At 39.9% G+C, this 15,430-nt stretch overlaps 1 protein-coding gene across 1 annotated transcript in view; it reads right to left on the reverse strand.

Annotated features, from left to right (window-relative positions):
* LURAP1L (leucine rich adaptor protein 1 like) overlaps positions 1–10,240 on the reverse strand; it is a 53,527-nt gene extending 43,287 nt beyond the window's left edge. Inside the window, exon 1 of the mRNA XM_072596594.1 lies at positions 9,211–10,240. Coding sequence (XP_072452695.1) covers positions 9,211–9,495 — 285 coding nt within the window. The 5' untranslated portion in view covers positions 9,496–10,240. The remainder of the gene's footprint in view (positions 1–9,210) is intronic.
* Between the last annotated feature and the right edge of the window lie 5,190 nt (positions 10,241–15,430).

Here is a 15,430-nt window from a genome sequence, read left to right on the forward strand (position 1 = left end):
ACATTTTAGGGATCTGTCCAACCTCTGGGTCTCACATTTTAATATTCTTGATTACCTACCTCGGCTTAGGACTGATGGTTTACATAAACAATAGTATATTAACTAACTTTTCTCTGGTCAAGTTCAGTAATCTCGAAGTTAATCCACTGGTGGGTCACTTTTAAAGCTTGTAAATCAAAATAACTATAAATCAGAATCATCACCAATCTGCACTGGTAGAAGGGATTTCCTCACCAAGAATTCTGTATTCTGATAAAGTCACAAGTCTGGACAAAAAATGGGGGTGGGGGTGGGGAGAGGAGGAATGATGTGATATTAGTGAATATATGCTAATGTTTCTAAAATCTTTGGATAAAAGATGACATGTACATACTAAGTATGCTTAGAATTAATTGTAAAGATAAAATTCCATATGTCTAGCAAGGAATGTGCTAAGCCAAAGGTATCAAGAGGATTGATATCTTGAGAATTTATACTGGTGAAATGTTAAATTAATTTGTAGAATTAAATAAAAGTAACATGATTGTCTAACCAGTTGATGTTCTACTTTCTTCTTCCCCACCTGCTATCCTATCATGGAGTGTAAAAATGGATTGGCTTAAACCCAAAGTAAACTAGAGTAGGTTACAGAAGTAAGTTCACTTGACAGGATGAACACTTTTAACCCTATGCATAGAGAAAATAGTGTCTCAGCTAAGCAGAACCCTTGAGTATAGCCACTATCAATGAGGGAGCCAGATGGAATATGGCTGAAGAGAGAGATAATAGAAGTAACCCAAATATCCCTATATTTTCTGGATGTACTTGAGAACTTTCCTTTGCATCCAGCAGGAAATTCACCATGTCTGCCTTTGAAGCAGGCACAAAAAGTTCTTTTGTAGGTAAGTGTCAAAGCTGAAGATGCTGGGGAAATGATTGATTTCCTCTCTTCTCCAGAAGCCAAAGAATAAGTCTGAGGAGGAATTGGGAGAGAAGGTGTTTTGTCTTACCTTTCAGGTAGGGAATGTTACTCATTTCTAAATACAAAGGCGACAACTGAGTATATCATCTACCTTCACTACCAAGTTAGCATGCATAAGCTAATATCATGGCATTCCCAGAAAATGGAAAGTTGTTTTAAGCCATGGTTTTTAAAAGGCATCAAGTTTTCACCCTAAGGAGATCTTTGTAGCTCCAGAGATTTCTAAACATTTTAAAACAATGTTTTAATGTAGAAAGTGTCAGATTGGGCAGAACTTTTTGTTTAGTCTACTAAAGAAGTCATGAAATTTTTATAGTGTGACCAAGGTCACTAATCGGATGAGAAGACAGAATGAAGTCATAATTTCTGGAGTCTTGTTTATTATGTTACAGTTCTACGATTCTATCTTTGAATTTTAAAAATGGCAAAAGGAATGATTCCGGATTTCCTCATTATAAATTCATTGACCAGGTTGTCACTCTTGACTTTTCCACTACAATAATGGTGGCTTAATCCAGAAGTCACGTTGCTGGAGTTTTATGCAATGAGGGGTAAAGGACCAATTTTCTTGGTGTTTTCCTCTCCTATGAGGTGGAGAAAGCCTGGAAGCGCCCAGAAACAATAGCAGCAGTAGGAGGATGGGCAAATAATAACTGGGTTTTGGCAGTCTCTGAGTCTCTGAATCCAAGGAGCTTGGGCTCCGTGGTCAGGAAGATCAAGTGTACAACTTGAAATTCAGTGGACAGGGAAGTTTAATTAAGATGTGAAAGCTGACAGTGTCTTTGGCTTAAGAGTGGAAACCACTTGAGCACCAGCTTGGAAGAAGTTGGTGCCATCCAAAGAAGTGTATGGGTCCCTAAGGCCTGTGGCTCAAGAGTAGATTGTGAACTTTTTACATCATTTGATAATATTTAATGAGTGAATTTGCCATAAACCTCCTAAGTCTAATATAGTACTAACATTTTCTAATACTTCTTTAAAATTTTAACTGGTCAAAATGACATGGTGGAATATTGGAACACGCAGACAAAGGAATATCTAACTCCAAATCTTTGGTTCAGACATGCTGAGTAAACAAACTTTGAATCCACTCAAGCTAAAGAAATAAAGTTCAGATGTTAAGGTTCTATTTGCAGTTCAATTCCTCATTTTGTTTATTTTTACTTTTCGAGTCAAACTCTATTGCTTTGTAAAATTGTTTTAAAAAACCCAAAGAACATCACAAATAAAGACCTTAGATGGATTATCTTTTTTTTCTTAAACAAATCAAAACAAAATGTGTCATGTTGCTAAGGAAAATCAAGAAAGCCAAATGTGATGAAGAGACACCAACTCTTTTGAGAACCTGATGACCAATTTATTGTTTGAGACCTTTAGGCATCAATATCTTACTCACTTCCTTTCTTTCTCTTCCTAGGTTCTGGGCCTGGCCTGACTTGCCTTCCACACCCCTTATTAGCCTCTACTTTAATTCTATTACTTTTTACTCAACTTTCCCTACAAGAAAAGTAAGGCTCCCATGAGTCCAGGTCATTAAAATATGAAACAATCAACCTGTTGATGAACATATGAACCAGTGTCACTGATTACTCGTGGATGTGCTCACAGTTGGCACTAGTCAGCATGCCGAAAACAATGAGTGGTGGGTCTCAGACATTTTTTTCTTTAATTGCAGTGTGAAATATTTTACTGATTCAACAAACATTTATGAAGTACCTACTACGTGCCGAGTATTATTCCTGGCATAGGGGATGCAAAGACAAAACATAAGTAATTCCTGCTTTTCAGAAGCTTATAGTCTATTTTGGGAAGACATCAATCAACACCTATTTATTAACTCCCTATTTTGCCTGGCACAGGGCACACAGTGAGAAAAGTCTTTGTGTTCAAGATGCTTACATTCTATTTGGGAAAACACCAATCAATCAATCAATCAATCAGTGAGTATTTATTTAGTAACTATTATGTGCCAGACATTGTGCTAGGCCTTGGGAATAGAAAGAAAAAAATGAAAGCCTCTTCTTCCTCTAGGAACATACATTTTATCAGAGGAGAGAATGTGTATTTGCATTTTATTCTAGTAAAGTCAAAAGATAGTTGCTGAAGTTTCTTTATCAGGGAAGTGGAAAGACGTAACAAATGCTTTCAGGATAATTTGTCAACTAGGTGGAGGATAATTTGGAGAAAAGAGAGATGAGGCAGGGAACCCAATTCCTTGACTCATCATTTTGGGACACAAGAAGATCGTAAGAAAGTAACATGACATATATATTCATATCCCTTCCCTCAAGAACATGGCATAAAGGGGAAAGGAAGAAAAAAACCTGAAAGGAGAGAAATGTGGTAGGTGATGAAGTCCTGCCAAAGCATGATTGGTTCCCCACTGGGAGAAAGGTAAAACTAGACAGAAACAACTAGAATGAATGATAGAGCCATGACAGTGGTAGGCTTTTCCTGGGGCCATACCACAAATATGCTGAATTACTTCTCAGGGAACAGAACAGACAGTTGACAAATGGAGGTGGTCAGTGGAGCTGACTGGCATGTGAATCTTTGCATCCTCTCTATGTGTGCCATTGATGGCCTTTATATTATCATAAATTCTGTGGTTAAATTGAAGTTGTATGTCGCTATAGTTCTTGAGATGCATAGAAGAATGTGCTAGTTGAATCCATTCCTATAAACTTCCCAGCTTAAAAATCTCATTTTTTCCCATATATTATTCACTCATAAATAAGTTGTGAACTTCTATTTACTTCACAGTGTTTTGCATTTGAACCTCTGCCTTACAGTACTTCTACCCTTAGTTATGAGTGACTGGCAGACACATAATTATGGCTAATAGTTTTGTTCTTATACTGCGTGCATATGGTAGTGTCTGTCTTTGGTTAACAGCTGTACTTTCTGTTTGCAGAGACTAGTGGGACTCTGGCTCTGCCTCATCAAATCCAAGCAGCATTTTTTGCTCAATGGGGCCATTTCATTTCTAACTGCTATACATCAGAGCCCTATAATTTCCAAGCGCTATTGCTAAACCATACTGTTGCAAGTTGTGCTTTAAGGGAAATTGCACATATACAAAATAAACAAAATGGCCATAACACTAGTTATGATTATGAAGGTGCATACAGACAATTGGATGTAGAACACACTTGCCTAAAATTGCCAAACCTTAAGACTTGAAAACAAAACTTGAATACTCAATGCACATTATTAAATTAATAATTTACGTCCATTCACACCAGACCCAAAGCAACTACATTCTAAGGTACTTGAAAGGATTGGTACATATAATTACTGAGTCACTGTCACTGATGTTTGAAAGATTATGGAAAATAATAGAGGTAGAACGTGACTGGAGAAGGGCAAATGTTCCAATTTCCAAAGAAAAGAGAGTACTGTCTGTAGAGGATCCAGGGGTGGGAACCTGTGATCTTGAAGCCACACAGGGCCTTCTAGGTCCTAGGGTAGGGTCTTTTGACTGAGTCCAAGTTTTATAGAACAAATCCTTTTATTAAGAGGATTTGTTCTGTGAAGTTTGGATTCAGTCAAAGTTCCACACTTGAGGACCTAGAGGCCATAGATTTTCCACCCCTTATAGTCTATAAACTATAGCCCATTGGAACTGTTCTTGATTTGGCTTCTTAGCTTTTTCCTCACCATATATTCTATTGACCAGCAATCATTCTGTCCCCCTCCCACTAAAACATTACTCTACCACTGGGTTCCCTAGCCTTCAAGTGGACTTTTTGCAATATCTTCCCTGGGTCTGAGCCTCAGTACCACTTAGAGACCATCTCCTCACTATATCCTCACCCTCTTTGTAGCACCCCTCCTGGAACTGTCTTCTCCCAATACAATATGACTTCCCTGAGGGCAGGAGCAATTTTGTTTACTTGTATATGTATCCCAAATGCTTAGCACAGTGCCTGGCACATAGTTAGCACTTAATAAATGTTCTATCTGTCTTCCAAAAATCTCAAATGCTTTTATTAACTAGAAGCTTTCCAAACATCTAGAAAATGAATCAGTGATGACAAAGAGCTATGACTTCACCAAGAATAGCTCGTCCCAGACCAACCTAATTTCCTCTCTCTTTTTTGGGCAAGGTTATTACATGGTCGATTAGGGGAATGTTATACTTTATCTCGATTTTTGGCAAATTAATAGTTGGCAAAATTTATAATACTACTTATGTGGACAAACTGCAAAGATGTGTTCTGAATCTGACATTCTTTTTTTTTCTCAGAGATGACAACTTTGGAGAGATTTTTCATCTGTTTTCTAAACTGTCTACTCCATTATTTGTCTTGCCAAGTTTCAGCATACATATACAACCTACTTAAACCTGTTACATTTTATTAACAATTAAATTGACACCACTAATTATTCATTGCCATTGTATACTAGTCTTTATTTGTGTGTATGTGTGTGTGATATTTTTGCCCTGCAATTTTTATGGCAGTTTTTTGGTACTCTCCTCAAAGTATCTAATTGTGTATGTTACAACCTTATTTTCATCATGACTGAAGGAGTGATTGATTGCCCTTATACAAATACTCAATACTGAGTCCTTTATGTAAATGTAATTAAATACTTCATTGGCTCTGTGATCCCCACCTACGTAAGCAAAGTCAACAACAATGTAGACAGCCATCCATGTTTGCCTAACCTATATGAGTCTTGTCTATATCCTCCCATGTTTTCTACAGGGTGTCAACCAAACATGCTGGGGACCTTCCTTGATTTCTTTTGACACAACGAGGATACCAAGGTAACATACAGGCCGTCCAATAGTTATTCCTAGCTCTCATCATATCTGGAATTAAATTCAAGTCAATCAATAAAGCAATGTCAATCCATAAACATATATTAAGTACCTGCTATGTGTTGTCAAGGCAGCTGCCAAAATAAGCTGCCTGAAACATAAGTCTGACCACATCACTCCTCTGCTTAAGATTCTAGTTAGCTCCCTATTGCCTTTCACAACTCCTCAGCTTTGTACTTCAAGCATTTCACAGTCTAGCTCCTCTCTGCTCAAATACAACTGCTCTGCTTGGTTTTTCTTGTACTCTGCATTCCAAATTTCACCTTCATGCTTTTACCCAGGACATCACATACCTGGAATGTACTCTCTCATCACTCCACTTCTTAGATTCTTTAACTTTCAAGGGTTCCACCTCCTACAAACAAGTCTTTTTCACTTAGCTCTTCTACATATTTGTCTATATAAATGTTGTATCTACATCCCACCCAAACCAAGAAGAATAATTGCCTTGAGGATAGGAATCGTTTTTCATTTTGTGTTTGTATCCTTAGAGTTTAACATAGTAGATGCTTAATAAACTCTTGGTGGATTGAATGGAAACATTCCAAAGGAAATCCACTTCATAGATTAACATTGAACTATCAGTTCCAACACAAATATTGTATTTCTTCTCAGTCCATTTATTCATATACCCCCCCCCCCCCCCCGAAAATGTAACAGGAGGTTAATGCAACAGCTTTGAAAGTAGTTGTACTATATGACAAAAATTAGTTTAGAGGACGTATCTTTTGCAACATCACATAAACGGAAAATAGCAGAATAGATCAGGGGCCTTCAGAGCTTTCATCGAAATTCCCTAGATTTTCAGGTTTTTCCTATTTATTTTTATCCTAACACTTAAGTGGTAGAAATAAAATTCATTCCATGTCATCACCCCATTAATGAACTTTCAATTCCTGGAAGGCCTTGATTGACTGCCTATAATACCTTGCCTATGTTAGGTGGTTATTAAGTGTTTCCTAAGCTGAACGAAAGACAAGAATCTCTCATATACGGATATATACAGAAACATTATACACAGGATATGATGTATCTCATTACTAGGGGGCGAGGCAGAGGGCAACCCAGCTATGTGGGAAGGGCAATGGACTCGAAGTCACATAGATGTGTGCCCCTTGTAAGCTAGCTTAACTGATGTATCCTTCATTTTGAAAAAAAAAGTGGGGGCATCAATAATTATCCTACTTTGCAGGGTTATTTTAAGAAAAGTATTACTTATATGTTGTATTACATCAAACAATCTACAGGATGATATAAACCAATATCTTGCACAAAAATTTGCTTATCATAGATCTTGCAAGTTTTATGTGTTTTAACTGTCATATTCATTTGGGGAACTAAACCTAGGTTATAGCTTCATATTGCTTTTCTTTTAGAATATTCTCAGGGGCTCTGAGTTTTCTGTTTTGTAGAGACTTGAATGGGACCACATGAAGCACTTGTATAGACAGTAGAGGAAAAGCTAAAGTCAGCATGTGACCCTAAAAGACTGGCTCTTCTCTCTGTTTGCTATGGTAACTTCAAGATGTTTAGCTGTCTACCAAGGTTCTTGAAAGTGTATTAAGACAGAAACTAAGTAAACACAACTGGCTGGTTCGTTTTACTGCCCAGTCCCCAGAGTCTCCAAAATCAGTCAAGTGAATCCCTCCTGCTGCCCAGCTCCCTCCACCCACCTCTCCTCCCCATGACTCCACTCTCTTGCTGCTCTGAGCCCCTCCCCCCCGGAAGCAAGATCTGGCAAAGAAGGAAGGCTTGCTCATAGACCAGTTGCTTTTCATTTATTTCCTTTTTCCACGCACCCGTGCTAAGCTTTCCCGGGTACTGAGTTCATGGGTTAACATTTGCCAAATCAGTGACCACAAACTTATACTGCAGATGAAGGGCAGGGAGGAGCTAAGGACTCCAGAAAGGCTAACTAAGTCTGGAGATCACCTGCTCCCCAGGATCAAAGATGCCAAAGTCACGTGACTCCTCTTGTACACAGCTGGGGAGGAGGGAGGTTAGGGAAGCTATTCAAAGTGTGTGTTGTGACCCTAAGGAACCATTGTTTTAAGATCCAGCTGTGGAGGATGGAGGGGAAAGAGGGCCTCCAGAGTAACTGCAGCTGCTGTTGCTACACTAAGCCCTGGGCACCTGGTCACCACCTCCCCACCAGTCAGGAAGACCATGGGCCATCCAAAGTGATCTGCAGGAGGAATGCAACTCCTGGCAATGCAATGGAACAAAATCACATAAAGTCAAACTGAGGCGAAGCCTGGCATATCATCCGACCCAACTCAGCTCTCTTCTCTTATGAAGGAGGCTGAGGCCCAGAGAGGAGAAGAAACTTGCTAAGGTCACCAAGTTTTCCAACTACACGGGATTTTCTACCCCAGCCCCCTCATAGGAACTGAGATTTAGAACTGGACCACACTTCGGAGGTCACTGAGCCCAACTCTATTTTATAAACTAGGAAACTGAGACCCAGAGAGAACAAGTAACAGCTAGCAAATGGTAAACCCAAACAGCCACGTGTAGGATTCAGAACACTGGATTCATGGTCTAGAAGACCCTGAGTTCAAATACTGACTTAGTTACTTGCCTGTGACAACTTGGGAAAGTCCCTAAATGCTTCTGGAAGCCTCAGAATCCCCATCTATAAGCTGCAGGAGGTGGATTCGATAGGTCCCTTACAGCTCAAAATTTATGATCCTGAGACTAATCTGACCCTCAGTTTCCTCTTCAGTAAAATGCAGGGAGTGTGGAGAGGGGTGAATGTCAACTCCAACTGCAAAGGCCCTGAAAACTTAAAATTCTGTAATCCCATTAATGCCCAAGACCTCAGTTTTCTCCTCTGTAAAATGGGTGCTTTGGGGTTACTCCTGAAGGTCCTTTCCTGATCATGCTCTTTCCAAATCCAGGGGTTGCTGTTCTTTTCATAATACCACTGAAGCTTCTTAGTTTTTCTAGTTTTCTTTCTTTCCTGTTTTCCCTTCTTAATTATTATGTAAATGAACCATCAGCCTTGGGGGATAGGGGGTGGGGGAGGGTCCTCAGGAGCAGAAGTGGGGGGGTGCGGTGTAGAGAGGGGAGGAGAAAAAACTAGGCGCACCTTGACAGCTCTATCCTAAAGTACACAGGAAAGAAGGATCCGGCTGTGGCTGGAGCGGACTCTGACCGAACAAAGTTCAGGGTAAACAAGCACTTGAGGCCGTAGCTTCCCTCCCTCCTTTCTTCCCTCCCTCCCTTCCGTCACTCACACGCTCCCTTCACTTCTTCCTTGCCCCCCCCCCTCCTCCCCCGTCCTGAGCTGGGTTGGCTTCAGCAAAGCCCTGACCCCCCACTTAGAGCTGCACACTTGTCACCCATCTCCGCCGCCTTGCACCCCTACTTCTCGGCCAGCCTGGCCCTGCCTGGGGCGGGAGCGCAGCGCGGTACTCACCATCTCCTGCTTGAGCAGATGGAGCTTGGTTTCCAGTCTCTCCAGGGCACTGGAGTGGCTACGTCTAGGAGAGCCCGAGGCCGGGGAGGACGAGGAAGAGGAGAAGGAAGAGGGGGACAAGCTGCCGCCGCTGCCCCCCCTGCCCTGCTCCTTGTCCTTGTCCTTGTCTCTGTCCCTGTCCCTGCCCGGCTCCTCCCCACGGAGCGAGCGTACGAGGCTCTCCGGCACTTTGCGCCCCAGCTTCAGCTCGATGTCTCTCAGGTCTGGCAGTGGGCCGTCTTCCATGGCTGTTTCTTCTTTTCTAAAAAACAATTAAATAAAACACCCTCCGGGCTCTTCGGCTGAAGAGGAGCTGCAGCCTTGGCAAGCTGCGGCGGCGGGAGCAGATTTCCTGCTGTCTCCTCTCTCCATCTACCCGCGGCGCGCAGAGTTCAGCGTCCTCTTCGGGGTCCAGTATGAGCCCCTGGAGATTCGCACGGGCAGCAAGCTGGAGCGGGGGCCACGGCTAGCTAGGGGTAGCGGCTCCTCTGAAAAGACTTCGTCATTATTATTGGGTTACATTTTGGGGGCCACCCACTGCAAAGCAGGCAGTTGCGAGTACGGGAAAAAAGAAAATATAAAAGCCGGCTAATCTTTCTGGGGGGAAATCCCAATAACTAACCCTTCACACCATGCCCGTGTTCACTGACTGCCCATCGGCAACCACACGGCACCAGATGATGAGGCAGTAAGACTCCTGGATTGTTTCATTTTCCAACCGTGTCTCCAAGTTTTCTGATTTATCCTGTATTGTCAGAAATCTCTGGTCATTGAAAAAGCCGGGCGTGTGTACATATGCATTAGAGAGAGGTTCAGCATAGCTGGAGTTCCACGGCTTCCTGGACGTCCACACGACCGGACTCCTTCTCCCTTGGACAGTGGGATCCAAGGCATTGTGTTTCTGCGATCCTCTGAAACTTTAAACCCCACTGGCAGGTGGACCGAGGCAGGGCCAACCCTTGTACCGTAGATCACAGACAAGAAGAGCAATCTCAATGATTCTAACCCTGCTGGTGGCAAGGGAGCCCAGGCGTCACATTTAAAGGGAGTCTCTAATAGGATCATTAGGTTTCGTGGTCTCTGACACGGTAGCTTTTTACCTTACACTTTTATCCCAAATTAAAGGAAAAAAAGACAACCGACATTAAGGTTTTCCACCGTCCAGAAACGAAGAAAAGAAAGGCCGGAATTTGAGGTACATCCGAATCACTTTATGTTCAAAAAGAAAAATAAAAGAGAGAATTTTGCTATACTGTGTAGGAAACTTCAGACTTCTCTAAATGTTTTTGGTTTAATACTTCAAGCCAGAAAACGTTATACTGTGAAGTAGCTTATGTAAACCCTCAGATGCATTTTTTTAAATAAAGAAAAATTCACTTTTTTTTTTTTTTTTTTACAGAAAACCATTGGAAAGTTGTTAGATTTTTTTTTTTTTGGCTAGTTTGACTAATGACTGTTTTTAGCCTGACTGTACCTAGGCAATGTCACATCTACTCACCTGAGAGAGTCCCAAAGTAGGCTTCTTCAGAACTACATAGACCCTTGGTTTGACTCAGCAATTAGCTTTTGGAAATAATATGCTGTTTAAAGAATTAGAATTTCACCCAAAAGACTGTCAGATTATTTTATTTTCATTGGCATTTGTCAATGAATACTTGATGACAGCCAATGAATGTTTGAGTTCCTGATCTAGCCTGGTATCCCTTTCCACTGTCATCACTGAAGTTTTTCATGTGTATTCATTCAGCCTAGAATTTGTGTTCAGTACAGCCTCATTGAGGACACCTTCTAAGGCTAGAAACACAGATCTTACTTAACTGCATTTATTTTGTTCATGTGGTTGTCACCCAAGTCAACATATCAGAAATCTTTGTGTTAGTTCTTATTCTAAGTAACGATAGCCTGAGTATATTTATCAGATAGCTGTGAATCAAATGTTTCATTTAAAGTTACAACCACCCTTTATGGAATCAGAGAAGAAGAAAATTCAATCTTAATTTACTGAAACAGCTGCATGCCTTGTCCCGTATTTAGAAAACCCTGTCTTCTTTGATAAAGAATCATCCCGGGGTTTTTGTACTAGTTCCAAAAACTCTGATTTGTAGAGTCTACATTTCTTGCTGCTTCTAGACTGCTTCCTCTGTTGATTGTATGTTCTCCCAAATATTCCCCCACCCCCACCTTGTCTGACCCAACCTTTCTCTTCTCTGGCATCTTACATTCTAGAATCTTCCTTGTCCCATGCTTCTAGAGTGGTGACTGATGGCCAATCCATGTTATTTCCTTGACTATTAATTCAAAGATGGGAAACCAATAAGACCCAAGTGATTGGGAACCACCTCCCTCCCAATAAAATTCATGACACTCACTTGTGTTGTGGAACTCTTCCAGTATGGAGGTGATAACTTGGCAGTTATAAAGAATGAAAAAAAAAAAACACCTTGATGTAACCTGGGTGTGACATGTCTAGAAGATGACCTTTTGCAAGACAACCATTGACACCCTTCCTTCTGCTCTTAGGTAAAGACTTTCATACCTGAGGTGCAGTATCTTGCCTTTTAATGACTGAAATATGGATGCATCCTTTGTCCTTATCCCCTCTACCCTGGACTCTGATTTCATAAGTTCTTGGATGTCTCAAGTTAGGCCTTATACCTTTTCTTGGGTGAGTTAAAATGTACCTGTAAAAAAGTTCTATTACTTTTAGCATTCCTGATCCATCTAACTCTTTTATCTCAAAGAGGGATAAGGTGGAAGGTGATTCTAGTTCTGTAATAGAGCAACTTTTCTTATAAATGCCCCTACAAAATAATAATTGCAACAATAACTCATTTTTATAGTGCTTTCGTGCTTACCAAGCAGGTTTCTCGAACTCCTATTGACGTGCCAGTGGACAGTAGTTTAATAGTTTACTCATACTTTCCCCCTAACACTCTGGGTTCTCACTGGCAAGCTTTTGCCTTATCCTGACTGGAACCAAGCCACCATAGTATTTCCTGCCTACTTCCAAACCATCTGCCATCTCCACTGTGGCCATCTTTATCATTTTCTTTGACCTCACTCTACCTCTTGGACCATAGGTTCCAATAGGTGAGTGTTTTTCTTTTCTTGATCAGTACTATTCCACTACTTCTTTGTCATTTCACAACTAACCCCCTGCTTCCTCATTTCCCCCTACCTTTCTACCTCTTTATGCACATTATGTCTTCCCCCCTTAAAAAGTAAATTCCTTGAGGGTAGGCTCTGTCGCTGTGTAATAGAAGGTTAGTGTGTCATAAGAAATGATCAATGTGAGGAATAAAGACAGGCATAGGCAGACATTTAAGCTGATGCAAGCTGAAGTCACCTGAAGCAGGGAAACAAACTACGCAGTCACTACAACACTATCAATATGATTAAATGCTGGTTGAATTGAATGGAACTGAGTTATATTACAAATTGCAACTGGTTTGAAAAATAAATGTTTAGCATGTGGTACAACTTAGTGTATGATGGTATTATACATTTCAATAGGGCTATTTTAAATGTTATTCTATATTTTAGTTGTTTTAAAAAATAAATCATTGGGACCACAGAAATTTTAGAAGGGATAATGTATATTCATTATCCCTACTATGTATGGTCATTTAATAGATGAAGTAGGTCTCTTTTAAAGTTACATAAGATTTGAGAGACTTGAGGAAGGATTCCTCCCTCATGAAAAAAAAATCTGTATTATTTGACATATTTCCATGTTAGAGATTAAGTATTTTTTTTGATGGAGGAGTATCGATGACTTTTTATATTGAATTATTTCTTATGACAGTTAACAAATAATTATTTTTGATATTTAATGTTATCTGTGACTAGTATCATATAACATGTACATGATATAATAATATAAAACATAATTATCAATTATAGTTTAAGGGATTACTGGACTGCTAGGTGAGGGTAAATCCTTTCAGTCATGGGACCAGGTCCAGAATTTTGGTATTTAGGAACATTTTTTTCATAAAAACAAATTGGAGGACTTCCCACATGATTCCGTTTATACCAGGGGTACCTGGTGATTGAAGAAATACCTATGACATAGTAATGTCAATGTTTAGTGTACATATGGATTCATTGACTTCTTATCATAACTCGGTGGTACCCACCCTCTTTCTCACCTCTCTCCAACCCCATCCCACAGGTTGGGACACACAACAAAAAGAAATGATAAGTGCTTATAGTAAGGATAGTATAGTAGGTAATCAATAGAAGAACTTCTAGGGTCAAGATTGATTTTTACCACTTGCAAGTGGTGTGATGCTAAATGAATCACAACTCTGCACCTGTCTCTGATATTTACCAAGTAAGTGACATTGGGCAAGTCACGTAACCCATTTGATCCTCAGTTTCCTCATCTGTACAATGAGGATTTGGACTAGATTGGCCTCTGATGTGCCAATCTAGATAAATCTATGATCCTATGACCTTCAAATACTTTACCCTATAAGATGGGGTGTACTTTTTGCCTCACAAATTTAAAATAGAAATCAAATGCAATGTTTTATGTAAATTGATGTAAGATGGGGTGTACTTTTTGCCTCACAAATTTAAAATAGAAATCAAATGCAATGTTTTATGTAAATTGATGTAAATTCCCAAAGAACAAGATGAATGTAACTGTTTATTATTATAAACAAGAACAATTACAACACTAATAATAAAAAAGGGGGTGGTTTTTTGTTTTGTTCTGTTTTTGTTGTTCAACAGAAAACCCTGTTAGTAATTAAGGAGGGATATTGCTAAACTCAGAGGGAAGTTTTTTTAGGGTTGTTCGAGGCAGACAAACAGGCTGATGTAATGCATGCTTCAAACATTCTTCACTTAGAATACTCCACGTCACAAGACCTCGTTCTTAGGGTAAAAGTGGTCTTAGCAAGACTTTATGTGGTGTGGATAACAGCCACTCCTTAATCCTCTTCTGGGTCTGTGGTTAAAAGAAGAAAGGCACTCCCCCTTCTCTTTGGCACTGATTGAAACTATGAAGCATTCCCAGCTATTGTGGGCACAGAGCTCAAGGCAGTTCAAGAGACAACCTCACCCAGGCATCCCCTCCCTGAACTTCTTACAGGGCACAGTAAGTTCGATAAAATAAAAATTCTAAATGGAAAGAAAGGTAAGAAGGCCAATGGTTTTAAAGGGTCATTGTTGCATTCATATTGAGTTTGTAGAATCATAGATCTAGAACTTTCAGGAAATTCAGAGGCCCTTTACTCCAAGGGCCTTTTTTAGACAGGAGAAACTGAGGCCTAGAGAGGTTAGTGACTTGTCCACGTACCATAGGTAGTAAATAGTTAAGTGGGACCATGATTTCAGGTTCTCTGAGTAAATCTAGCACACTTTATACTCTATCATGCTGCCCGTCAACTAAATATCTTTTGAATATTAACTTTAAAAAGGATAACGAAACAGTATATCTCTCTTCCATTGTCTTTGCCCACATGCTTGATGAAATGAATAAACCAATACGATGATGTCAAAGTATTGTGAAAGAATTTTGGGTGGATCTGTAGGGAAATACCAATGTAGGAATCCCCACAATGATTCATAGCTCCAACTCCTCTGGAAATTAAGTCTCAGAAGGGTTGTCTGCATTGAAGTATACTATTTTCATGTGTGTATATATATGTGTGTATGTGTGTGTTTTCCTTTTGGTCTCTTTATTCTTTCACAACATGACTAATATGGAAATATGTTTTACATGATTATGCATATGTAACCTTCATCAAATTCCTTACTGTCTTAGGGAAGGGGGAAAGAGGAGAGGGAAGGAGAAAATTTGGATCTCAAAATTTTATAAAAAAAGAATGTTAAAAATTATCTTTATATCTAATTTGAAAAAAGAAAATACTGTAAAAATAAAGGGTTGTCTGGTGGAATGTGAGATTAAGTGGTTTGCTCAAGGTCACACAGCTAGTGCTTGTCCAAGGCAGGCCTTGCACCCAGGACTTTCTCTGTGCCCTTGGAAACATTGCTTCTCAGTAGAAAGACTACTATGCTTGTTGAAACAACCGAGTCCTCTCTGATTCCATCATAGAATAATATGACTATTTAGGCTGTCTTTTCAATATTTATCTAATCTCTTTAGACAGCTAGCTAAAATTCCAATAAAACAGAATTTTGAGCATAGATACATGTTTTTATATGTAGT

This window comes from Notamacropus eugenii, chromosome 1 (assembly GCF_028372415.1).
Source record: "Notamacropus eugenii isolate mMacEug1 chromosome 1, mMacEug1.pri_v2, whole genome shotgun sequence".
Taxonomy (NCBI): Eukaryota; Metazoa; Chordata; class Mammalia; order Diprotodontia; family Macropodidae; genus Notamacropus; species Notamacropus eugenii.